This window comes from Schistocerca gregaria, chromosome 4 (assembly GCF_023897955.1).
Source record: "Schistocerca gregaria isolate iqSchGreg1 chromosome 4, iqSchGreg1.2, whole genome shotgun sequence".
In the NCBI taxonomy this organism is placed as follows: domain Eukaryota; kingdom Metazoa; phylum Arthropoda; class Insecta; order Orthoptera; family Acrididae; genus Schistocerca; species Schistocerca gregaria.
The window spans coordinates 81,863,132-81,883,655 of NC_064923.1; the positions used below are offsets into that span (position 1 = coordinate 81,863,132).

Sequence of the window (20,524 nt, forward strand, 5' to 3'; positions counted from 1 at the left end):
TTTACTATCAGTGGTGGCATGAGTGAGGAAAGGATCTCAACATTGTTCAAGAGAAATCTACACTGTTTACTACAATTGATTTCATAGATCATCTATATTTGAAGGTTTAACTGATATAGCGCCTAATTTATCGATTTCTGCTGCATCTGAAGCTGTTGCTTTGCAGGACAACAGCCTTCCAGTGTCTATGATACAGCAGAATATTCACCGTCTATTACGCTACTTTCGCAAAAGTTGAATTTGTTGCTGTCCGCGTATCTGAAATGTCCAGTATAATAGGGTCATACAACAGCAGAATGGAAAAGTATTTTCTTTTGGGTCCTAGAGACTTTTCGTGGCCACCGTGCTGTAATTAGTGAAGAAACAACGTACCAGGATCCGTGGCCGGTGTGCCCGGACAACTGCACTGTAGGTGGCGACTATTGGTTGTAACAATCTGGTCTACGGGAAAAACAAGAGAAGAGTGAAACGGCGTGGTGGTAGTAGTGGCTCAGCAGAGCTGAAACTCATACAGGGATTTCCGGTAACACTACCTTGGTTTGCTGCCAAGCCACTCTGAGCGCCGCAAGTCCATCATCGTTCATCACCTCCTTTTACTACTGCGTGATAGTTCTTCCAATTTGGTTTTTATTTCGTAGTAAATGGAAGTTGATTTCTGTTCATTGTGTTCCGGACTACGACTTCTTTTGCGTACTGTATTCTCTGTACTGCATTGGAAGTATTTTTATCGTATTCTGGTTGATTTTTGCTTCCATCTGTAATACTGGGTGGAGTAAATAATTCTAAATTTGTTTTTCTTTCGTGTAAAACAGAAACTGGTTTCTTTTTATGGTATTCTGTAGACTGACGTACATACAAATCCGTGTGTGTGCTACTCGGTTTAATTGCGTTGTAGGTATATAGCTTGACATCTACTTCATTATTACTTGCATTCATTTTTCTAAATTTCTCCCTCTCAATGGAGAACTCCATGAAAGCAGAATATGACGAAATTGCTATTCAACTTTATTACAATTTACCATGGAACGAGCATGTAATTGCGTTTCGAATGATGGTGCTTCTTGCCCCTGACTGTTCTTTGTAATCGTAATGACTGAATGAGTAGTAGTTGTGGCAGGTATTATTACTGAACAAAAATGTTGTACAGTGAAGTGCATAGTTATACATGGTCCGATTCCTATGTCAAATTAAAGATCGATGTTGCTGCAGCACAAATGAGCCATACAGCTGCAGGCAGTAATTGAAACAAACGGATCTACGCAAATGTTATCACCTGAAGCTATATACACATCCAACTGTGTAGAAAAGGTAGAGAAGCTATTTGATTCACTCAACAGTAATCAGTAGTATCCAAAGGGTGGTAAAATATTTAACTGTGCTTTCCAGAAAATTCATCGCACACAAAAATGTTTCAGATTTATGTATTGATAAATCACTTAAATACATGTACTGTATGTTGGAGTACCTATGAAGCCAGTTTTATATCGTGAATTTAGTGTTACCTCTCTTTTTAGATAGGCTGAATATTGTTCCATCTGAGCTGATATGGACTCACATATACTGTAGTCCTTGTGCTGTATCACATAATACGGTAAAAGCATTCGGTTACCGTTAATTATAAATAGCAGAACTGTTACCTCTCTTTTTAGACAGACTGAATATTGTTCCATCTGAGCTGATATGGAATTACATATACTGTAGTCCTTGTGCTTTATCACATAATGCGGTAAAAGTATTCGGTTACCCTTAATTATAAATAGCAGATGTTAGGTTTTTTGTGTCTGGTTCAATGTTGTGTATCTGGAGTAGTGCATGTACTACTGTCAACGTTTTGAGTGGATAAGTCCTGTAGACATTTGTACAGGGTACAGATAGGCAATGACAGATTATCAAACACAAAGTTAAGTTACATAGACCATTTATTAGTTCAAGTATTATTCATACAACAATAACTTAATAATATACATTCTGAATAATATAGCTTATTCTGTCGTAATGTTTAAATGCAATTTTATTATCTTAGTAAAATCTTATTTTCATTTCTAATGTTATCGTAACGAACTATAATAATTTTATTAATTCCTACTATGTACAATAGATACGTTACGAAATTTTTACACAGGCAGCAGCTAGTAACTGTCAATGCATGATGATACGAAACAAAAGTAAGAACACATCGTGACTGCATCGACTGGGATAGATAGAGGCTAGCTAAGCAAGACCTGTACTGATTTGAACAAGCAATATTAAATGTGCCCTACCGTGAATACATATTCATATTCACGCATTAAAGCAGGAGACCACGTCTTATGTAGCTAGCAGTGACTCGCACTGTGTGAGCAGTTGAACTCAGATGTTGCACGTTTCGTGCAATGTGGCGATGTATGAATAAGACGATGAAAACAGACAGTAAATATTCGAATGCACAAAATGAGCGTCTGAAAAGTGGTACATCGATCCCTGTTAGCAAGAAGAAGTACGGAAATAAACCGTAAGAGTGTATGCGCAGTACAGCGTCATTTTGCTTTATAATGGATTTGTTTCGTGTTCAAAATAAACGCTGTGAATGTTTTCTGCAAATGCTTATTGTTATATTCGTTGGTAAATCGAAATAGTGTTAACTGATAGCAGTTGTTTGAGCAACATGTTCTGTAAAAGCAAGGAGCTGAAATCTGTAATATGGGGGTTAAAAAGGTTTACGACTGTTATCGTAAATAATGAAAGTTGTATTGTGATAGCAGTCAATGTCTCAGGAAGCACCAGCAGCTGGAAAATTTGTTGTTCAGAAAATCTCGGCAGCGATGGGAACGTCATCTTTTTTCGTCCCACTACGCTCCCACATCCAAAACTGCCCCTGGAGTATTGAAGTCTGGCAGCTTTTAGTACTATCGAACTGAGGGTAGCTGTCAAATCTTCTCATGCTGCACATGGGTACACAAGGACCTTGTCTTACAGAAACACAATGCTGCAAAGGCTGCTAGGAAAGGTATGACAGCAAGAACATCAGTAAGTGACTGCTACTATCATGAAGTATGCTGCATCGATTATTTGTAAAATAGTATTATGAGAGAGTCAAGCCCAAAAGTATGATCACTGTAAGTGATCTGACACCAAGTGAAAGAAGAAGCAGAAAATGAGTAGTACTGCAAGTTACTCTAATGTATTGCAAGAAACATTATATTCCACTTTTTAGTATATAAAGAGGCAAACAATATTTACAACAAAACGTTTGGTGGGAGAGTAGGATTCCTTAATCCCAGTGAGATACTGCTACTTGAAGCAGTTATCTCGAAACTAAACCGAAGGTGTGATCGTTGGCGCAGGAAGTGAGGTGAAGGTATGAGGTGGGTTAGGAGAATGACGTCACTGCGAGGCCAGCCAGTGTGTGAGGTGTCCCGCCAACGGCAGAGTGCGGCGCTCCACAGGCGCCCCCTGTGAGTGTGTTAGCAGTGCCCGCCGCAGTGCTGTGGAGCCGGCCGTGGCGTTGTCGGGACGCCTCCCAGCGGACGGCAGCCGCTAGTTGCCCACGGGCTGCGCTGCCTGCACCATGAAGGAGCCACCCGCGCTGCCGGCGCCGGGGACCGAACCGGCGCCCCCGGAGGACTCCTCGCTCTCGACCCTGGCCACGGAGCACCAGCACGGCACCAGCTGCAGGCCGCCCACGCTGACGCCCACGCCGCCCACGCCGGCGCCCCCGGCGTCGCTCGCCACGCCCACGCCGTTGCCGCCGCTGGACACGCCCACACTGTAGCTACTCAGCGACAGCTGTCCGGCGTTGGGCGGCATCTGTGCAAACGACAGGGCACCAGTTAGTAGTGTTCTGCTTGGGTTGGCCGACCGCCCTTTAGTGCTACACCAGAATGAAGAGCAAAATAAATATCTGCAGGCAAGGGGCTCACACGAATGAAATTTCCTTCTATACAGGGTGAAAAGTATTTAAACCGACAAACTCTGGGAGGTTGTAGGGGACATCAAAACAAATATTGTTCCCTAATGTCATTTTTTTAGGAGTATTTAAACCGGTAGAGGAAGATTTCTGTAGTCGCAAATTAATTACACCAACAAGAGACAGCATATTAACACAACCCAATTTCAGTTACATTAGGTTTTCAATAATGCCTCCATTGACACGTAAATAAAGATTACACCGTCGCATCATGTTCTGTCTGACACGGGCAAAAACCCCAGGAGTATCCTGAATTGTTCCTGCTGCTGCTACTATCCGGACAACAAGATCCTCTTCTGATGCAACAGGAGTTGCGTAAACAGGATGGCGCATCTAGCACCACACAAAGAAGTCCAGAGGGGACATATCAGGGGATCGAGCAGGCCATGGTAAAGCACCACCTCTACCAATCCACGTTTCTGGGAACCGTAGGTAGGAATCGACGCACACGACTACCGAAATGTGCTCGAACCCCGTTATGCTGGAACCACATGCGTTGTCTTGTAGGGAGCGGGACGTTTTCCAGCAATTCTGGCAATGCTCTGGCGAGAAAATGTAATAGTGCCTGCCATTTAAAGACCTAGGTAGCAGATGCGGCCCAATTACACAGTCCCCAACAACACCGACCCATTAACGAAGAACCGGACTGAAGGATCCCGCTCAACATGCTGCAACACAGCTTCCTCAAATTGCAGCGTTTTTACCATCTACCTCAGCCAATGCGAGTTGTTTCCCATTATTCCGCCTCAGCTACCCTGTGTCAGCGATTCCTGCACAAAAACCGTTTCCACGAACACGTACACCATAATTATTCTACCATGCAGACATTTGGGGTTACACTCGTCGGGGGTGAGATGTTCGCGGGGGTTCCACTGGGGACCGAACTGCACAATAACCCTGGGTTCAGTGGTGTGGGTGGACAGCTGTGGTCTGCTGTGGAGTTGTGAACCACTGAGGGCTACGGCGGAACGAAGCCTCTCTGTCGTTTCTAGGTCCCCGGTTTAATACATACGTATACTACGTGTTCAAAAGTATCCGGACACCTGGCTGAAAATGACTTGCAAGTTCGTGGCGCCCTCCATCGGTAATTCTGGAATTCAATATGGTATTGGCCCACCCTTAGCCTTGGTGGCGGATTCCACTCTCGCAGGCATACGTTCAGTCAGTGGCTCGGAGGTTTCTTGGGGAATGGCAGCCTATTCTTACGGAGTGTTGCACTGAGGAGAGGTATCGATATTGTTCGGTGAGGCGTGGTACGAAGTCGGCGTTCCAAAACACTCCGCTACAGGCTGTGTATTATGAATAGGTGCTCGATCGTGTTGAAAGATGCGATCGCCATTCCCGGATTGCTCTTCAACATTGGGAAGCAAGAAGGTGTTTAAAACATCAGTGTAGGCCTGTGCTTTGATAGTGCCACGCAAAACAACGAGGGATGCAAGCCCCCTCCATGAAAAACACGACCACACCATAACACCACCGCCTCCGAATTTTACTGTTGGCACTACACACGCTGCCAGATGACGTCCACTGGGCGTTTACCATACTCACACCCTGCCATGCATCGCCACATTTTGCACCGTGATTCGTCGCTCCATACAACGTTTATTCACTGTTCAATCGTCCAATGTTTACGCTCCTTACGCCAAGCGTGGCGTCGTTTGCATTTACTGACATGATCTGTGGCTTACGAACAGCCGCTCGACCGTGAAATAAGTTTTCTCATTTCCCGCCTAGCCCTCACTGTACTTGCAGAGGATCCTGATGCAGTTTGGAATTCCTGTGCGATGTTCTGGACAGACGTCTGTCTATTACACATTACAGCACTCTTCAACTGTTGACGGTCTCAGTCAGTCAAGAGACGAGATCGGCCTGTATGCTTTTGTGCTGTACTTCAGTGCCACATCGGAAACAGTTCAGCAAGGGATGTTTAGGAGTGTGGAAATCTCGCGTACAGACGTATGACTCAAGTGACACCCAATCACCTGACCACGTTCAAAGTTCGTGAGTTCCACGGAGAACCCCATTCTGCTCTCTCACGATGTCTAATGACTACTGAGGTCGCTGATACGGAGTACCTGGCAGTAGGTGGCTGCACAATGCACCTAATATGAAAAACATATGTTTTTGGGGTTGTCCAGATACTTTTGATTACATACTGAACATACATACATACATCTGAAAGATCGCCTCTATGCAAATTTCGCGTCAGTCGCATAAGATTGGCGCTAGTATCGCCACTAAGAGGATGCAAATCAGTTAACTTTTAATTCACACTGTAAAAGCCGTTGGCGTTAGGTACCTTTGAGAATGGACGTAGTTAGTTTATGTTAGTCCAAAATGCCTTTAAGACAACAAAGAAACCAACACAATACCTTATTGAGTTTGAACGAGATCATGTAATGGGACTACGAAAAGCTAGATATTCTTTGTGCGATATTACAGAAACACTTGGCAGGAATATAGCCACTGTACATAATTTATGACAGTGGTGGTGTTGTGTACATAGATCCGCTTAGTCAGCACGCACACAACTTTCCCACTAGAGCGCGCCCCGCTAAGCACAACAGTGCAGGCGCACCGCTCGTCCGTCTCCGCACTACGAGATGGCGCTCCCATAGAGACGGACCAAATTCTGCTTCCGCCGATCCGCGTACTAATATGTAACGCAGCCAATGAGACTGCTGCTAACGTAGAACTTTTTCTCCTCGCAAATCACACTCACGCAGTGATACACGAACGCGCGAGATATTATAACAAGTAGACAGACCTCCAATTAGTCAGTCTGCATTTGTCTACATCAGCCTGTACCAGTCTGCATTAGCCTGTACCAGCCTGTACGAGTTCTACATTTGTCTGTACCAGTCTACAGTCAAGTTTCAGTCTGCGCCTAATAAGATTATCATATTCCTGTACATAGCCATTGAAGAAAAATGTATAGACACTTTGTCAAGTATCAGAGAGATAAGATTAACGTACCAAGACCAAAGGAACTTCAGATTATCATTTGTAAATAGCATCCAGAACCAAGTTAAGTAATTTTTATGCTTGTTATTATTTTAATAAATGTGTGTGAAAATTAATCAAGTTCTGTTTAAAGTTGGTCACCGTCAATCTGCTACTCTAAGCGTGCAAGTGGCATTTCTATCGTCTGACCTAACGGCAGAAGATAAACACGCCACGATAAGACCACGAGACATATTGCTGACACTCGCCTACTTCGTTAGAGCGACAAGTCAAATAATCTGATGGTGTGTGTACTGAAGTTCTTACAGTATGCACACCACAGGTGGTCAGAGAAACCTATGGCCGCAAGAAGACCTGGCTGCGGGCGGACACGTGGCATTACCGAGTGGGGAGACCGTCATACTCGGAGTATGCCTCTGGCACGTCTTACTGCATCAGCAGCAGTAGGCACCACAGTGACACAACGAACTGTTACAGATCAGTTACTTCAAGGACAGCACCGAGTCAAAAGCCCTGTAGCGTGAATTTCACAAACCACAAACCGCCGCCATTTGCGGTGTCTGTGATGTCGAGCGAGAAGCGAGAACTCATTGGAGGGCAGGGGGGGGGGGGGGGAGGTCTCTTGTGTTTTCTGGTTCTCCGTTGGTGCCAGTGATGGACGTGTGTTGGTTAGAAGCGGGCCAGCCGAGGGCCTGCAGCCAGCCTATCTCTATGCTGGACACACCGGACCTACATCTGGAATTACGCTCTCGGGTGCGCCTTCGTTTGACAGGTGGAGCACTCTCGTGATTATACTACGCACCCTGGTTGCAAATTGGCCAGTCTGGTGATTCGATATGTTGTGTTGCCACTTACGAACAGCATCGCAGGGGTTATTTTCCAACAGGATAACGGTCGTCCATATATCGTTGTCGTAACCCAACATGCTCTGCAGAGTGGCGACATGTTGCTTGGTCTGCTCGTTCACCAGATCTGTCTCAGAGCATATACACGACATGATCAGATGACAACTCCAGGGTCATCCACATCCAACATTAACCGACCCTGTATTGACCGACCAAGTGCAACAGACGTGGAACTCCATCCTACGAACTGACATCCAGCACCTGTATAACACAACGCATGCACGTTTGCATACTTGTATTCAACATTCTGGCGCTTACACCGGTACCAGCATTTCACATTTGTAATGGTTTCTCTCGCACTAACATAAACCTGTTATCTTACAATGTTAATCACTTAAATATGTTACCTAGACAAGTGTATTCCCGAAATTTCGTTAGTCTACTTTAAATACCTTTTGGTGTATCGATTTTTTTCCATCCATTTTCGTGATGTGGGAGAATGTGGGCTAAAGTGGTCAGAGCAGGAAAAATGACCCTAGCATATTTTTTGTCCGGTGAGCCTAACAGAGGCACCTTTTCCCGTTATTTTTATTAAGAAGTTTTATGATTTTCATTCGTCTGATGTAGGGTAAGGTATTCCTCTTGTTACTAGGTTCCAGGAAGACTACCAATATTTTGCAGCATTAGTGGTTAAAAAACATCTTTTGGCTTACAAGTGTGGTTCCTTTTTGTGTCTTTCACTTTGATGGTTTCATCCTTGAACCACTCATCCCGACGTGGTGTCTGATAGGAAAAAGTACCCACACTTCTGGTCCACACTACTACAGTTTATTCTTGATCTGTTCACCACAAAGAGATTTGGTTACTACTTCCATATACCACTACAAACCGGTTGCTAAATCCCTTTATACACAAAAGTATCCTTCAATCCTTTAGCGACAATCTTGAATTAATTTATTAACTATATCGAAAATCATCACCTTTCTCTTATATTTGACGTATCACAAAAATTCAGTTGAAAACAGTCTGTTGCAGCAGCTTGGCGTTGCTTCAGACAATATAACAGCAACACGGCTTGAAAATATATTCCAAAATCGGAGCAACAAACATGGGATCGTCTTACGATGGAAAATGCTACTGAGGCGGTGAATAATGTTAACACGCAACAAAAAAGGAATTTAATGTTCCATGTAACACGCTGAACAGAAGAATTCTACGAAGAAATGGAGACGCAGTAGGCCACAAGAAGATAACGGGAAGCTTGAGAAGAGTGTTCAATGAAGAACGAGAACAAGAAATTCTCAATTATAATATAGAAATAGAAAAGCTTTTGACTTGCAGTGAATGACATACGGAGACTATCACTCCAGTAGGCACATCGGAAGAAAATACCACATCATTTTCACGCTAATAACGAGAACAGAAAAATGGCCAGACGAGGGCAGAGTATCCCATTAGGTGGGGAAAATGAACACTGATTAAGCCTTCAGAAAAATGCTTGTAGTTCCTATACATTATTTTCTTTTTCACTTAAAATTGTATCATGTGATAGCTTATAAGATGTAGATTCAAAATGTCTAAGAGGCAGGCTTCCATCAATAACAGTGTTTTGGTGAAAATTCACTAACGCTTGTAGTGGACACTTAAACCCACCTTCCAACAATATAAAAGAGCATGATTTTCTAAACCTTTTACACAAATCTTAAGGTCTATACATTCGACATAATTGAGAAAAGATGTTCTTTTTGCAGGGTTACTACGGAATGCATGCAGAACTGTCGTCCGCAGAACGTATGACAAAGGTGATTTACAGAGGAAAACCGCCAGTCTATTAGGTTTGTTTGGCCAACGGTTTAAGCAATAATTAACATCTAAGTGTTTTGTTAGTACAAAGTAGCTTTATGGAATACCTGTAGCAGTGCCGTGAGGTATGGGACACACAACCCGCACCCTCAGGGGGTGCAGATTTTACTCTCATATTCCACTATTACACAGATTCCGTAAAGACTGCCACTGAGATTCCAATTTATTGAAAAACTTTATTAATTACTGGTGAAAAGAATTTATAATTAATGTCATGTGTGTTGTGGGAACGATCGAGAGATTAAAATAATAACATGATGTTCCTTTATTTCCCCTTATTTTTGTGAGGGTGTATATAACATCATTAATAAATTAAAATTATCGCCAAGGTGCTGATTACCGTTAAAGCCAAGTGTATGTGTGATAAACGTCTGCCTTCGAGTGCAAGGCTTGTGACGTAACAAGAGGGATATTTTTACTTCCTCTCTTGTTTTGCTATCGGCCTCCTTAAATTCGTTTTTTCTCTTTTAACTAATTACCATTAACATACGTGATGTATAATCTGCATTTTCATAAAAGAAATAGGTGGACCCTCAGTTTTAAAGAATATGACACCAGATCTAATTTTGTGCTTTTCTAATTTATTTTGACTATTCCTAGTTAGTATATTTTGTTATAGGGTGAAGTCAGTAATTGTTTCGTAACTTAAATTCTGTTGTTGACTTATAAACAAATATAAATTCAATGCTAATTGTTAACATTTGGAGGAACAACTAATAGCATTTTTAAAGCATTTATTTGGCTCTATTCGAAAACATGTTAGCAAAGCCAGCTGTTAATTAATTTCAAGGTATTTCTTTGTCAAAAGTATTGTTTGCGTAACGATATGTTAATTTCATCATTTAAACAAATAATTCGGCCTAACTCTTGTGCTGGCCGATGTGGCCGAGCTGTTCTAGGCACTTCAGTCTGGAACCGCGTGACCGCTACGGTCGCAGGTTTGAATCTTGCCTCGGGCATGGATGTGTGTGATGTTCTTAGGTTCTTTAGGTTTAAGTAGTTCTAATTCTAGGGGGCTGATGACCTCAGATGTTAAGTCCCATAGTGGTCGGAGCCTAATTCGTGTAGTAGAAGACACCGTTAAAAAGATGGAATTTTTTCCATGTATTCAGTTAATTTAATGAGTTAAGTGATAATTCCCATTACGGTCGGAGGAAGGCAACGGCAAACCACCTCCACTAGGACCTTGCCTAGTACGGCGGAACGGGTCTCCCGCATCGTCCCCTATGCTCCTCGGAGTATGGGACCTTATCGTCATCATCATCATCAAGCTATAATTGTAATTTCTGTAAATTCAAATTCAAACAATGTGTAGTTTCAGCACCTATTATTGTGAGGATATGTAAGGGCCCGGTTTTTGGTCCCAAGACAGTCAGTCCACGGCCGAATTTCAGACGAGAAACCCGTAATGGTTAGATCAACAACAATGCATCAGCTTAACTGTGAAGTAAGTGTAACACATCTAGGCCGTGACAGTGTCTGTCCCATACGTACCTTTTTATTCTTCGAGAACTTTGAAATGTGTGGTTAGGCTTTTACTGCTCATATATATTCAACAGTAAAGTATTGTAGCAGTATGTGGATGTTTCCCTGCGACCTATTAATGAGGCTTATCGAAAGTTAAACAATAGTGCACTGGCCATATAACTGTGTAATATTGGGGGGGAGGGGGGGTTTGAGAACAGTGAAAGTAAAGAACTGTGAAATGCAACTGTGCACCTGTTGGCTACATCATTTACAGTAGACAGTACTGTATTTCCACCCCTTATTTTTTCAGCCAGTATCACAACGAGGTACGCCGACACCGAGGACAATCAACGAAGAAAAAAAAGCAGGCGAACGTCACAGGCTGCGCCCGGAAGGGGAACTTCGCCAAAAAACGTCACCAGATTCTGGCGACCTAACATTTTATGCTTGTTTCGGAACTTGCCACAAAGGCACTGTTAGGTTGGTCATTAGAATCAGTACCATGCAGGTTAGTTGGCGCCTTACTTGCAACGGGAGATTTTAAGTAAGGTCCGACAAGAGCAGTCGCTTTCACTAATAGAAAAAACAATTCATGCTTCTCCAGATACTACAGTCAGCCTCCAGACCACATGGACGTGTGGTTAGGTGCCAGGTCTGTGGAAGGTTATCCGACTGTTGAAGGTCAAACAAGCTTTTGGAAGTCTAAACTATTCAACAAGAAATCGTTTTAATCATCCTGTTACTCGCTAGTCGCGATAACAACTGCAATTAAAAAAAACAGTGGCAGCATGAAAAAACCAAGCCATGAGGTCATCCACGTCACGCTCACAATACAGCAAATGTTCTACACCACTTGCATCATTATTTGACGATGTCTCTGTAGCTGACATCATAATACAGAATTTGTCTTGTGATTTGTATTCTCCAGTTAACCGAGAAATATCTACCGAATCTGTTTTACGTTTATGCTGAAGACGTTACTCACTTTTTGCTACCTATTTATGTACGATCTCCTTTGTCAAGCAGATCTTCTTTGTTAATGTATTTGAGTAATTTAACACACTGCCTGGCAGCAAATGTGAAGCTCCCTGAAGAGGAGGAGGAGGAAGCGAAGTGGAACTTCAGAGGTTCGAACAGTAAGTGATGTTATTTCGGTGATTACAGTATCGAATCAAAGACCTTGGCTGTACAAGTCCACTTTTTTAAATAAAATAGATCTGAATATGATCATTATAGACCGAAACCGGTAGCCTGATGACAAAAAATTTATTGCCGTGAAAATGAAGCAAAGGAACTTCATTCTATATCCGGATGACTGCTCAATTCGCGACTATGTCGCAGCTTGTGAAACGAGTGCGCTTCTCAGCACAACGATGCAACACCTTTTGGCTGGATGCATGCGCTAATTTGATTGGAAGAGTGCCATAAATAACCGTTGTATTCGCTCAAGAGTCGAGCTGGTCCACAACTGTTATAAACGGTGTTTGATATCCTTGATATTGCCATTGGACAAACATCACCTAGACCCGCACACGCTCTATGGAATCAGATCTGGGGACCCTGCTGCCTACGGCAGTAGCGCATCTTCACGTAGACGGTTCATAGACACTCTTGCCATGTGTGGCAGCGCACTGTCCTGTTGAAAAGTGGCACTTCGATACTGTCAGATAAGAGGTAAGGCAAAAGGACGTGAAGTACGGTAGTGCCTTCAGATTTCTCCTAGTCTCTACCAGCCGTGAACTGAATTCATACTTGATTGCTTCCCACATCGTGATGCCAGGAATAACACTGCTATGCCTCTCGAAAACACTGCAAGAGTGGGACCTGTCGCAAGGTTGCCGCAACACTCGCTGACGATGATCATCCAGGGTAGAGCAGATCCGCGATTCATCGCCGAACACAACGCGATGTCATTCGTCAGCAGTCCGTGCTTTGCAGTCACAGCACCACTCCAGATGCAGCCGAATGTGTTGTAGTGTTGTTGTTGTTTTTGTTGTGGTCTTCAGTCCTGAGACTGGTTTGATGCAGCTCTCCATCCTACTCTATCCTGGACAAGCTTGTTCATCTCCCAGTACCTACTGCAACCCACATCCTTCTGAATCTGCTTAGTGTATTCATCTCTTGGTCTCCCTCTACGATTTTTACCCTCCACACTGCCCTCCAATACTAAATTGGTGGTCCCTTGATGCCTCAGAACTTGTCCTGCCAACCGATCCCTTCTTCTAGCCAAGTTGTGCCACAAACTTCTAAAAAGGTTCAAATGGCTCTGAGCACTATGGGGCTTAACATCTTAGGTCATCAGTCCCCTAGAACTTTGAACTACTTAAACCTAACTAACCTAAAGACATCACACACAACCATGCCCGAGGCAGGATTCGAACCTGCGACCGTAGCAGTCCCGCGGTTCCGGACTGCAGCGCCTAGAACCACAGGGCCACCGCGGCCGGCTACAAATTTCTCTTCTACCCAATCCTATTCAGTACCTCCTCATTAGTTATGTGATCTACCCATCTAATCTTCAGCATTCTTCTGTAGCACCACATTTCGAAAGCTACTATTCTCTACTTGTCTAAACTATTTATCGTCCATGTTTCACTTCCATACATGGCTACACTCCATACAAATTCTTTCAGAAACGACTTCCTGACACTTAAATCAATACTCGATGTTAACAAATTTCTCTTCTTCAGAAACGCTTTCCTTGCCATTGCCAGTCTACATTTTATATCCTCTCCACTTCGACCATCATCAGTTATTTTGCTCCCCAAATAACAAAACTCCTTTACTACTTTAAGTGTCTCATTTCCTAATCTAATTCCTTCAGCATCACCCGACTTAATTCGACTACATTCCATTATCCTCGTTTTGCTTTTGTCGATGTTCATCTTATATCCTCCTTTTATGTCACTGTCCATTCCGTTTAACTGCTCTTCCAAGTGCTTTGCTGTCTCTGACAGAATTACAATGTCATCGGCGAACCTCAAAGTTTTTATTTCTTCTCCATGGATTTTAATACCTACTCCGAATTTTTCTTCTGTTTCCTTCACTGTTTGCTCAATGTAGAGATTGAATAACATCGGAGAGGCTACAACCCTGTCTCACTTCCTTCCCAACCACTGCTTCCCTTTCATGTCCCTTTCATGCCATCTGGTTTCTGTACAAATTGTAGTGTTAACCACAGCCTAAGCATGAAATGCTGATTTCCTACTTCCATAGTCTCCCATCGATGCTGCAGAATGACACTGTCTGTTACTCGGCGTCCATTACTTGTTCTCGGATGCCAGGCGCCGATGTGGAGAGGTTTCGATGTGTCTGGTGCACAGCACAACGATCATTCCCTGTGGTGGTCAGACGTCGTCGGTCGGAACCTTGACGACGATTATGCCTGGCCTCACGCTCACATACAGTCCAACATTGGACCCCTGACACATCTAGATGCCCCACACAACTGAACATTGCACGCTTAGGCCAAGTCCAACATTGGACCACTGTCACATTTAGAAGCCCCACAAAACTGAATATTGCACGCTTAGACCAGCCAGCAAAAAGGAGACCTGCAATGAGACCCCTCTCAAATTGTGTCAGGTGCTGATAACCCTGTCTCACACGAGTACGTGACTGGGTCCTTCACAGTGATCACTCAACATCTGACGCTGCTCACGCCTCGTAAATGCATTATCAACCCTGGTAACAGGCTAAACAGAAACAGCTCCGATGCACTCTGCTGGCCATTTTACCTGTCACAGAGAGATGCAAAATTTACACACCCGTAGTTGGTGCGTACGTAAACAAAATTGCACGCACATCCGACCACACCTTCTGGGTGCTTCTCTTCTTTTCTAGTGCAATGTATTCCTGCTTATTTGCGAGCTCCCCCTTTGTTCTTCATGTCTAACAGTAGCTTTATTCAATTTAACTGCAATTAAATAAAGTCTGCTCTTAATTACGCTTGCCAGTTGAAAATGAAAGCTATGCCCAGGTCGTGGTCCGAACAGGAAAACTATCTGGCAAGTTCCCGGTTTAGCAGGATCTCACAGCATAGTTGAGACAATATTTAGGTTTAGCTACCATAGCGAACCCAGAAGCTTTATGGCATCGTAGACTTCCTGTTCGTGTAGACATACAGGAATTATATGTTCCATCCTCTAACGAAATGGTTCAAATGGCTCTATGGGACTTAACATCTGAGGTCATCAGTCCCCTAGACTTAGAACTACTTAAACCTAACTAACCTAAGGGCAGCACACACATCCATGCCCGAGGCAGGATTCGAACCTGCGATCGTGGTAGCTGCGCGGTTCCAGACTGAAGCGCCTAGAACCGCTTGGCCACAGCGGCCGGCTCTAACGAAATTTGTAGCACCATCTTTCTCCTCTGAGTTCGAAAATACACTCCTGGAAATGGAAAAAAGAACACATTGACACCGGTGTGTCAGACCCACCATACTTGCTCCGGACACTGCGAGAGAGCTGTACAAGCAACGATCACACGCACGGCACAGCGGACACACCAGGAACCGCGGTGTTGGCCGCGAATGGCGCTAGCTGCGCAGCATTTGTGCACCGCCGCCGTGAGTGTTAGCCAGTTTGCCGTGGCATACGGAGCTCCATCGCAGTCTTTAACACTGGTAGCATGCCGCGACAGCGTGGACGTGAACCGTATGTGCAGTTGACGGACTTTGAGCGAGGGCGTATAGTGGGCATGCGGGAGGCCGGGTGGACGTACTGCCGAATTGCTCAACACGTGGGGCGTGAGGTCTCCACAGTACATCGATGTTGTCGCCAGTGGTCGGCGGAAGGTTGACGTGCCCGTCGACCTGGGACCGGACCGCAGCGACGCACGGATGCACGCCAAGACCGTAGGATCCCACGCAGTGCCGTAGGGGACCGCACCGCCACTTCCCAGCAAATTAGGGACACTGTTGCTCCTGGGATATCGGCGAGGACCATTCGCAACCGTCTCCATGAAGCTGGGCTACGGTCCCGCACGCCGTTAGGCCGTCTTCCGCTCACGCCCCAACATCGTGCAGCCCGCCTCCAGTGGTGTCGCGACAGGCGTGAATGGAGGGACGAATGGAGACGTGTCGTCTTCAGCGATGAGAGTCGCTTCTGCCTTGGTGCCAATGATGGTCGTATGCGTGATTGGCGCCGTGCAGGTGAGCGCCACAATCAGGACTGCATACGACCGAGGCACACAGGGCCTACACCCGGCATCATGGTGTGGGGAGCGATCTCCTACACTGGCCGTACACCTCTGGTGATCGTCGAGGGGACTCTGAATAGTGCACGGTACATCCAAACCGTCATCGAACCCATCGTTCTACCATTCCTAGACCGGCAAGGGAACTTGCTGTTCCAACAGGACAATGCACGTCCGCATGTATCCAGTGCCACCCAACGTGGTCTAGAAGGTGTAAGTCAACTACCCTGGCCAGCAAGATCTCCGGATCTGTCCCCCATTGAGCATGTTTGGGACTGGATGAAGCGTCGTCTCATGCGGTCTGCACGTCCAGCACGAACGCAGGTCCAACTGAGGCGCCAGGTGGAAATGGCATGGCAAGCCGTTCCACAGGATTTCATCCAGCATCTCTACGATCGTCTCCATGGGAGAATAGCAGCCTGCATTGGTGCGAAAGGTGGATATACACTGTACTAGTGCCGACATTGTGCATGCTCTGTTGCCTGTGTCTATGTGCCTGTGGTTCTGTCAGTGTGATCATGTGATGTATCTGATCCCAGGAATGTGTCAATAAAGTTTACCCTTCCTGGGACAATGAATTCACGGTGTTCTTATTTCAATTTCCAGGAGTGTATTTTGTTGATGCCCTTCTACACAGGAAGAAGTTATCATCGTAATGAGATAAATCAAAGCTCGCATGGAGAGGTATAGGTGTTTCTTTTCCGTGCGCGTTATTGGAGAGTCGGACGGTAGCTATGCTAAGGGCACGGGATCACCTCAGAGTGGCGCTGCTCATCAGTGGACAGTACGCCTCTCCCGCGACGAATTTGCGTCAAGATCGTCAGCTCACACTGCAAGCCTGTGCTCTGCTGCGCACGGGCTAGTGGCCAGGTGTAGTGTAGTGTTGTGTGCCTGTTGTCCTGTACCTTCCTCAGGCAGCAAGGCGGTGTGCGGCAGCAGGGCCCAGCTGTCGGCAGTGACTGCAGCTCTCTCCTCTACCCTCTGCCAGCCCCACCACCACCCCGCCCCGCCACACACACTCTGCTATTTCTTTCTCCACTCTGGGTCAAGGCTGGCCCAGCCACCGACATCTCACTCACATTCTCGCCCGACTCCAGAACGAGCAACATGGCTTACAGTATCGAAGCGAAGCAAAGCTGTGCGGCCCGATCTACGCTCATGGGCGCGGTAGGGATTGGGAAAAACCGATGTGTTAAATCGAGTACCGGTATTTTAATTCAGAATAACCAGTTTTTTCGGTATTTGTTTGGTCTCGGTTAGAACAGATTTTTTTTTTTTGTTACAAATAACCGAGGAAAAAAGCTGAAAGATAAATTAGCCAAAGTGGTAGCACTAAAATATTTTGCTTTCACATAAATACTCTTTTTTTTCGTAATGTTTGCAATGGTTTGAAATATTGCCCCCGGTAGCTGAGTGGTCAGCGTGACAGACTGTCAATCCTAACGGCCCGGGTTCGATTCCCGGCTGGGTCGGAGATTTTCTCCGCTAAGGGAGCGTCAAATCGAAAGACCTGCACCAGGCCAACGGTCTACCTGACGGGAGGCCCTAGCCACACGACATTTCATTTTTTTCATTGCGTTATTATAGAAAACAAAAAATCTATCAGTGCTATTTCAATAACAATGCCAACAGAAACGAGCAACAAACACTTGACATAAGGATTGGCACAGCAGTGCTGAATCAATAACGTCCCTGTTCCCGTGCAGTGTGCAAGACCTCCCCCTGCCTGGCCTACACGATAGTTCCTTGCTTGTCGTCGCGAGGCAACCAAGGTATTAGTATGCCACCACCCATAGTCTCGAAACATTTTTCGAAGTGATGTTACATTTTAGTACAGTGCTTCATTTGCTTATAATATTACAGAATTGTCTACTATGTCTATTAAATAATGAAACAGCAAGGAAACTATCGTAACGCTAATAAATTAAAAACTTAACAACAATCCATTCATAGTATACAGTAAAAATACAAAGTAGTTGATCTACTGCCTGTGTCTATATAACATGCCTTTATCTGCTGAGTATCTCAGCAGCGGAATTCGCGCCGCCAGTTTGGAGGAACTCTGCTCACACTAAGCAAGTTGACGTCACCGTAAACTAAACTGTACGTATTGCCACAGGATGCCTCAAACCAACTCCCACAGACATCATTTATCCCATCATAGGCATAGCACCACCCACTATCTGCAGACAAGTAGCCGCCGAGATAGAAAGATCAAAACAAATGAATGATCCCCGACACCCGTTGCATATGCACCGAAAACAACGTGTCCGGCTGAAATCCCGCAGGAGTTTCATTGAAACTACTGAAGAGCTCGCCACCATTTCTTTGGGAAGAAATGGTGCCACACTCCACAATGGAACTACTTGAGGAGGGATCTGCAGGATTTCAACTAGCTTTTACAACTTGGAGGTCATTAAACCGGCTGCGTACTGGAGTAACTGGGTGCAAATCAAACCTGCTTAAATGGGGTTAAAGTGATAGCGATAGGTGTGAATGCGAAGCAATACAGGACTTGGACCACCTACTGATTTGCCCAGATATGTCTATAACATGCACTAAAGATGATATTTTGAAAGTCAATGACAAAGCAAACTACGTTGCTAATTACTGGGAAGGGAAGATATAATTGGTGCATCCGGATACGGAAGAAGAAGAAATCTGCTTATAACCCTTGAAAACTGACAAATTAACACATGAAACAGTTTTTCAACCTCATTTTTCACCCTTCAGCACTGAAAATACATCGCGGTCACATAGTGGAATGATCGCTGATTATGACACGGTCTTGGAGCAGAGTTTCGATAAATTAGCAACGCTACGAGAATGCTGGTGACTTTTTGTAGTATTCACCGACCTATCGCTTTCGAGTAAAGCAGTGAATAATGGACGGTTAAGTTTTCTTTTATTTGGCTGTGTAATTTAATACTTTGATTCTATGTTTCTTGAAACTTCAGTCTTTGTTCTACTTATAAGTTTATTACAGGAAATAATAGGAATAAACAACCGAAAATCATTTATTTCGGAAACCGGTTTAAAATGACGCGAAAAAAATATACAACTGCAAAGGGATTGTTTGAGCGATAACTGCCATCCCTAAGGCGTGTCCAATGGGAAGCAGAAGAGGTTATCTGGCCTCACTCACAATATACAAATTTCGTAGTACTACACAGCCACGCAACACACGTATCATTTCACAGTGGCCTGAAGAATGCTGGAAAAAATAATAGACATTGGCAAGTTGCTACTGTACCGATAATCATTTGTCTTCAAAGCTCAAAATTATTTCGTCGTTAGTCGTATTCTTGTCGTCAGATGGCTCTGATTTCTAAAAGCTTACGATAGCGTCCACCTTCAAGTTGAGTATTTTTTTTTGTATTGCCATCCACTGTCGAAACTACTCAAAATATGAATACAAAAGGTATTCGCATGTATCTCAACGTTACCTTCCCGACGCAGAATAATGTGCACAAATCTCATACGAACCATACACTCTTAGGCAAGTATACTGGCGCAAGTACGTATGTGTTGCAAACTGCGATTATTAGTATTGTAAAAAATACAGAAGCATCGTGTGATGAGCTCGATATGTCCCTCTAGTACACAATACGACACTCAGTCACGAGAGTGAAATTCCTGTTCATATTTTCTCATTCATCATTTAGTATTGTACCAGCTTATAAACGCTGTCAAAATTATAAGTATATTGCAAAACAACTTTTTAATGTAAATATAACAATAACATTAATTCACTTAATGGTATATACGATAAAGGGATGGAAAAATCATCTCAACTAAATGATTCAGCCTTTGTACAAGACCATGTAACAATGTCAATAATTAAAATAATTACGTAATTTAAACATAATTCAATGTTATTCAGAAGTAATAATTTACGGAATATATTATGTCACATTTCACATAGAAAATGCATTCATACCGCAGCTATGTTTATGTCAAACATATATCTGAGCACATTAGTGAAATGAATTTTCCATTATAAATTTATTACTGTAAATGTGGCAATAATTGCATTGTTAAAATACAACTACCATGTCCGTTACATTAATGTTGGTGAATATCTGTTGCAAGTCAGTGATTGTTTAGTGCAAATTAACTTACTTTATTTAATTTGAAAGTTTTGTTGAAAAATTACAAAAGTTAATTAAAAAGAAATCGTTAGAGGAAATCTTGGGTGCGTTATTTTTTATTCGAATATCGACTTTTCCTCATTCACTAA

At 43.9% G+C, this 20,524-nt stretch overlaps 1 protein-coding gene across 2 annotated transcripts in view; it reads right to left on the bottom strand.

Moving 5' to 3' along the window:
- Positions 1-1,901: 1,901 nt before the first annotated feature.
- Positions 1,902-20,524, bottom strand: part of LOC126267313 (uncharacterized) — a 108,594-nt gene continuing 89,971 nt past the window's right edge. For both annotated transcript variants that reach the window (XM_049972409.1, XM_049972408.1), the window contains exon 4: positions 1,902-3,786. In XM_049972409.1, coding sequence (XP_049828366.1) covers positions 3,517-3,786 — 270 coding nt within the window. In that variant the 3' untranslated portion in view covers positions 1,902-3,516. The remainder of the gene's footprint in view (positions 3,787-20,524) is intronic.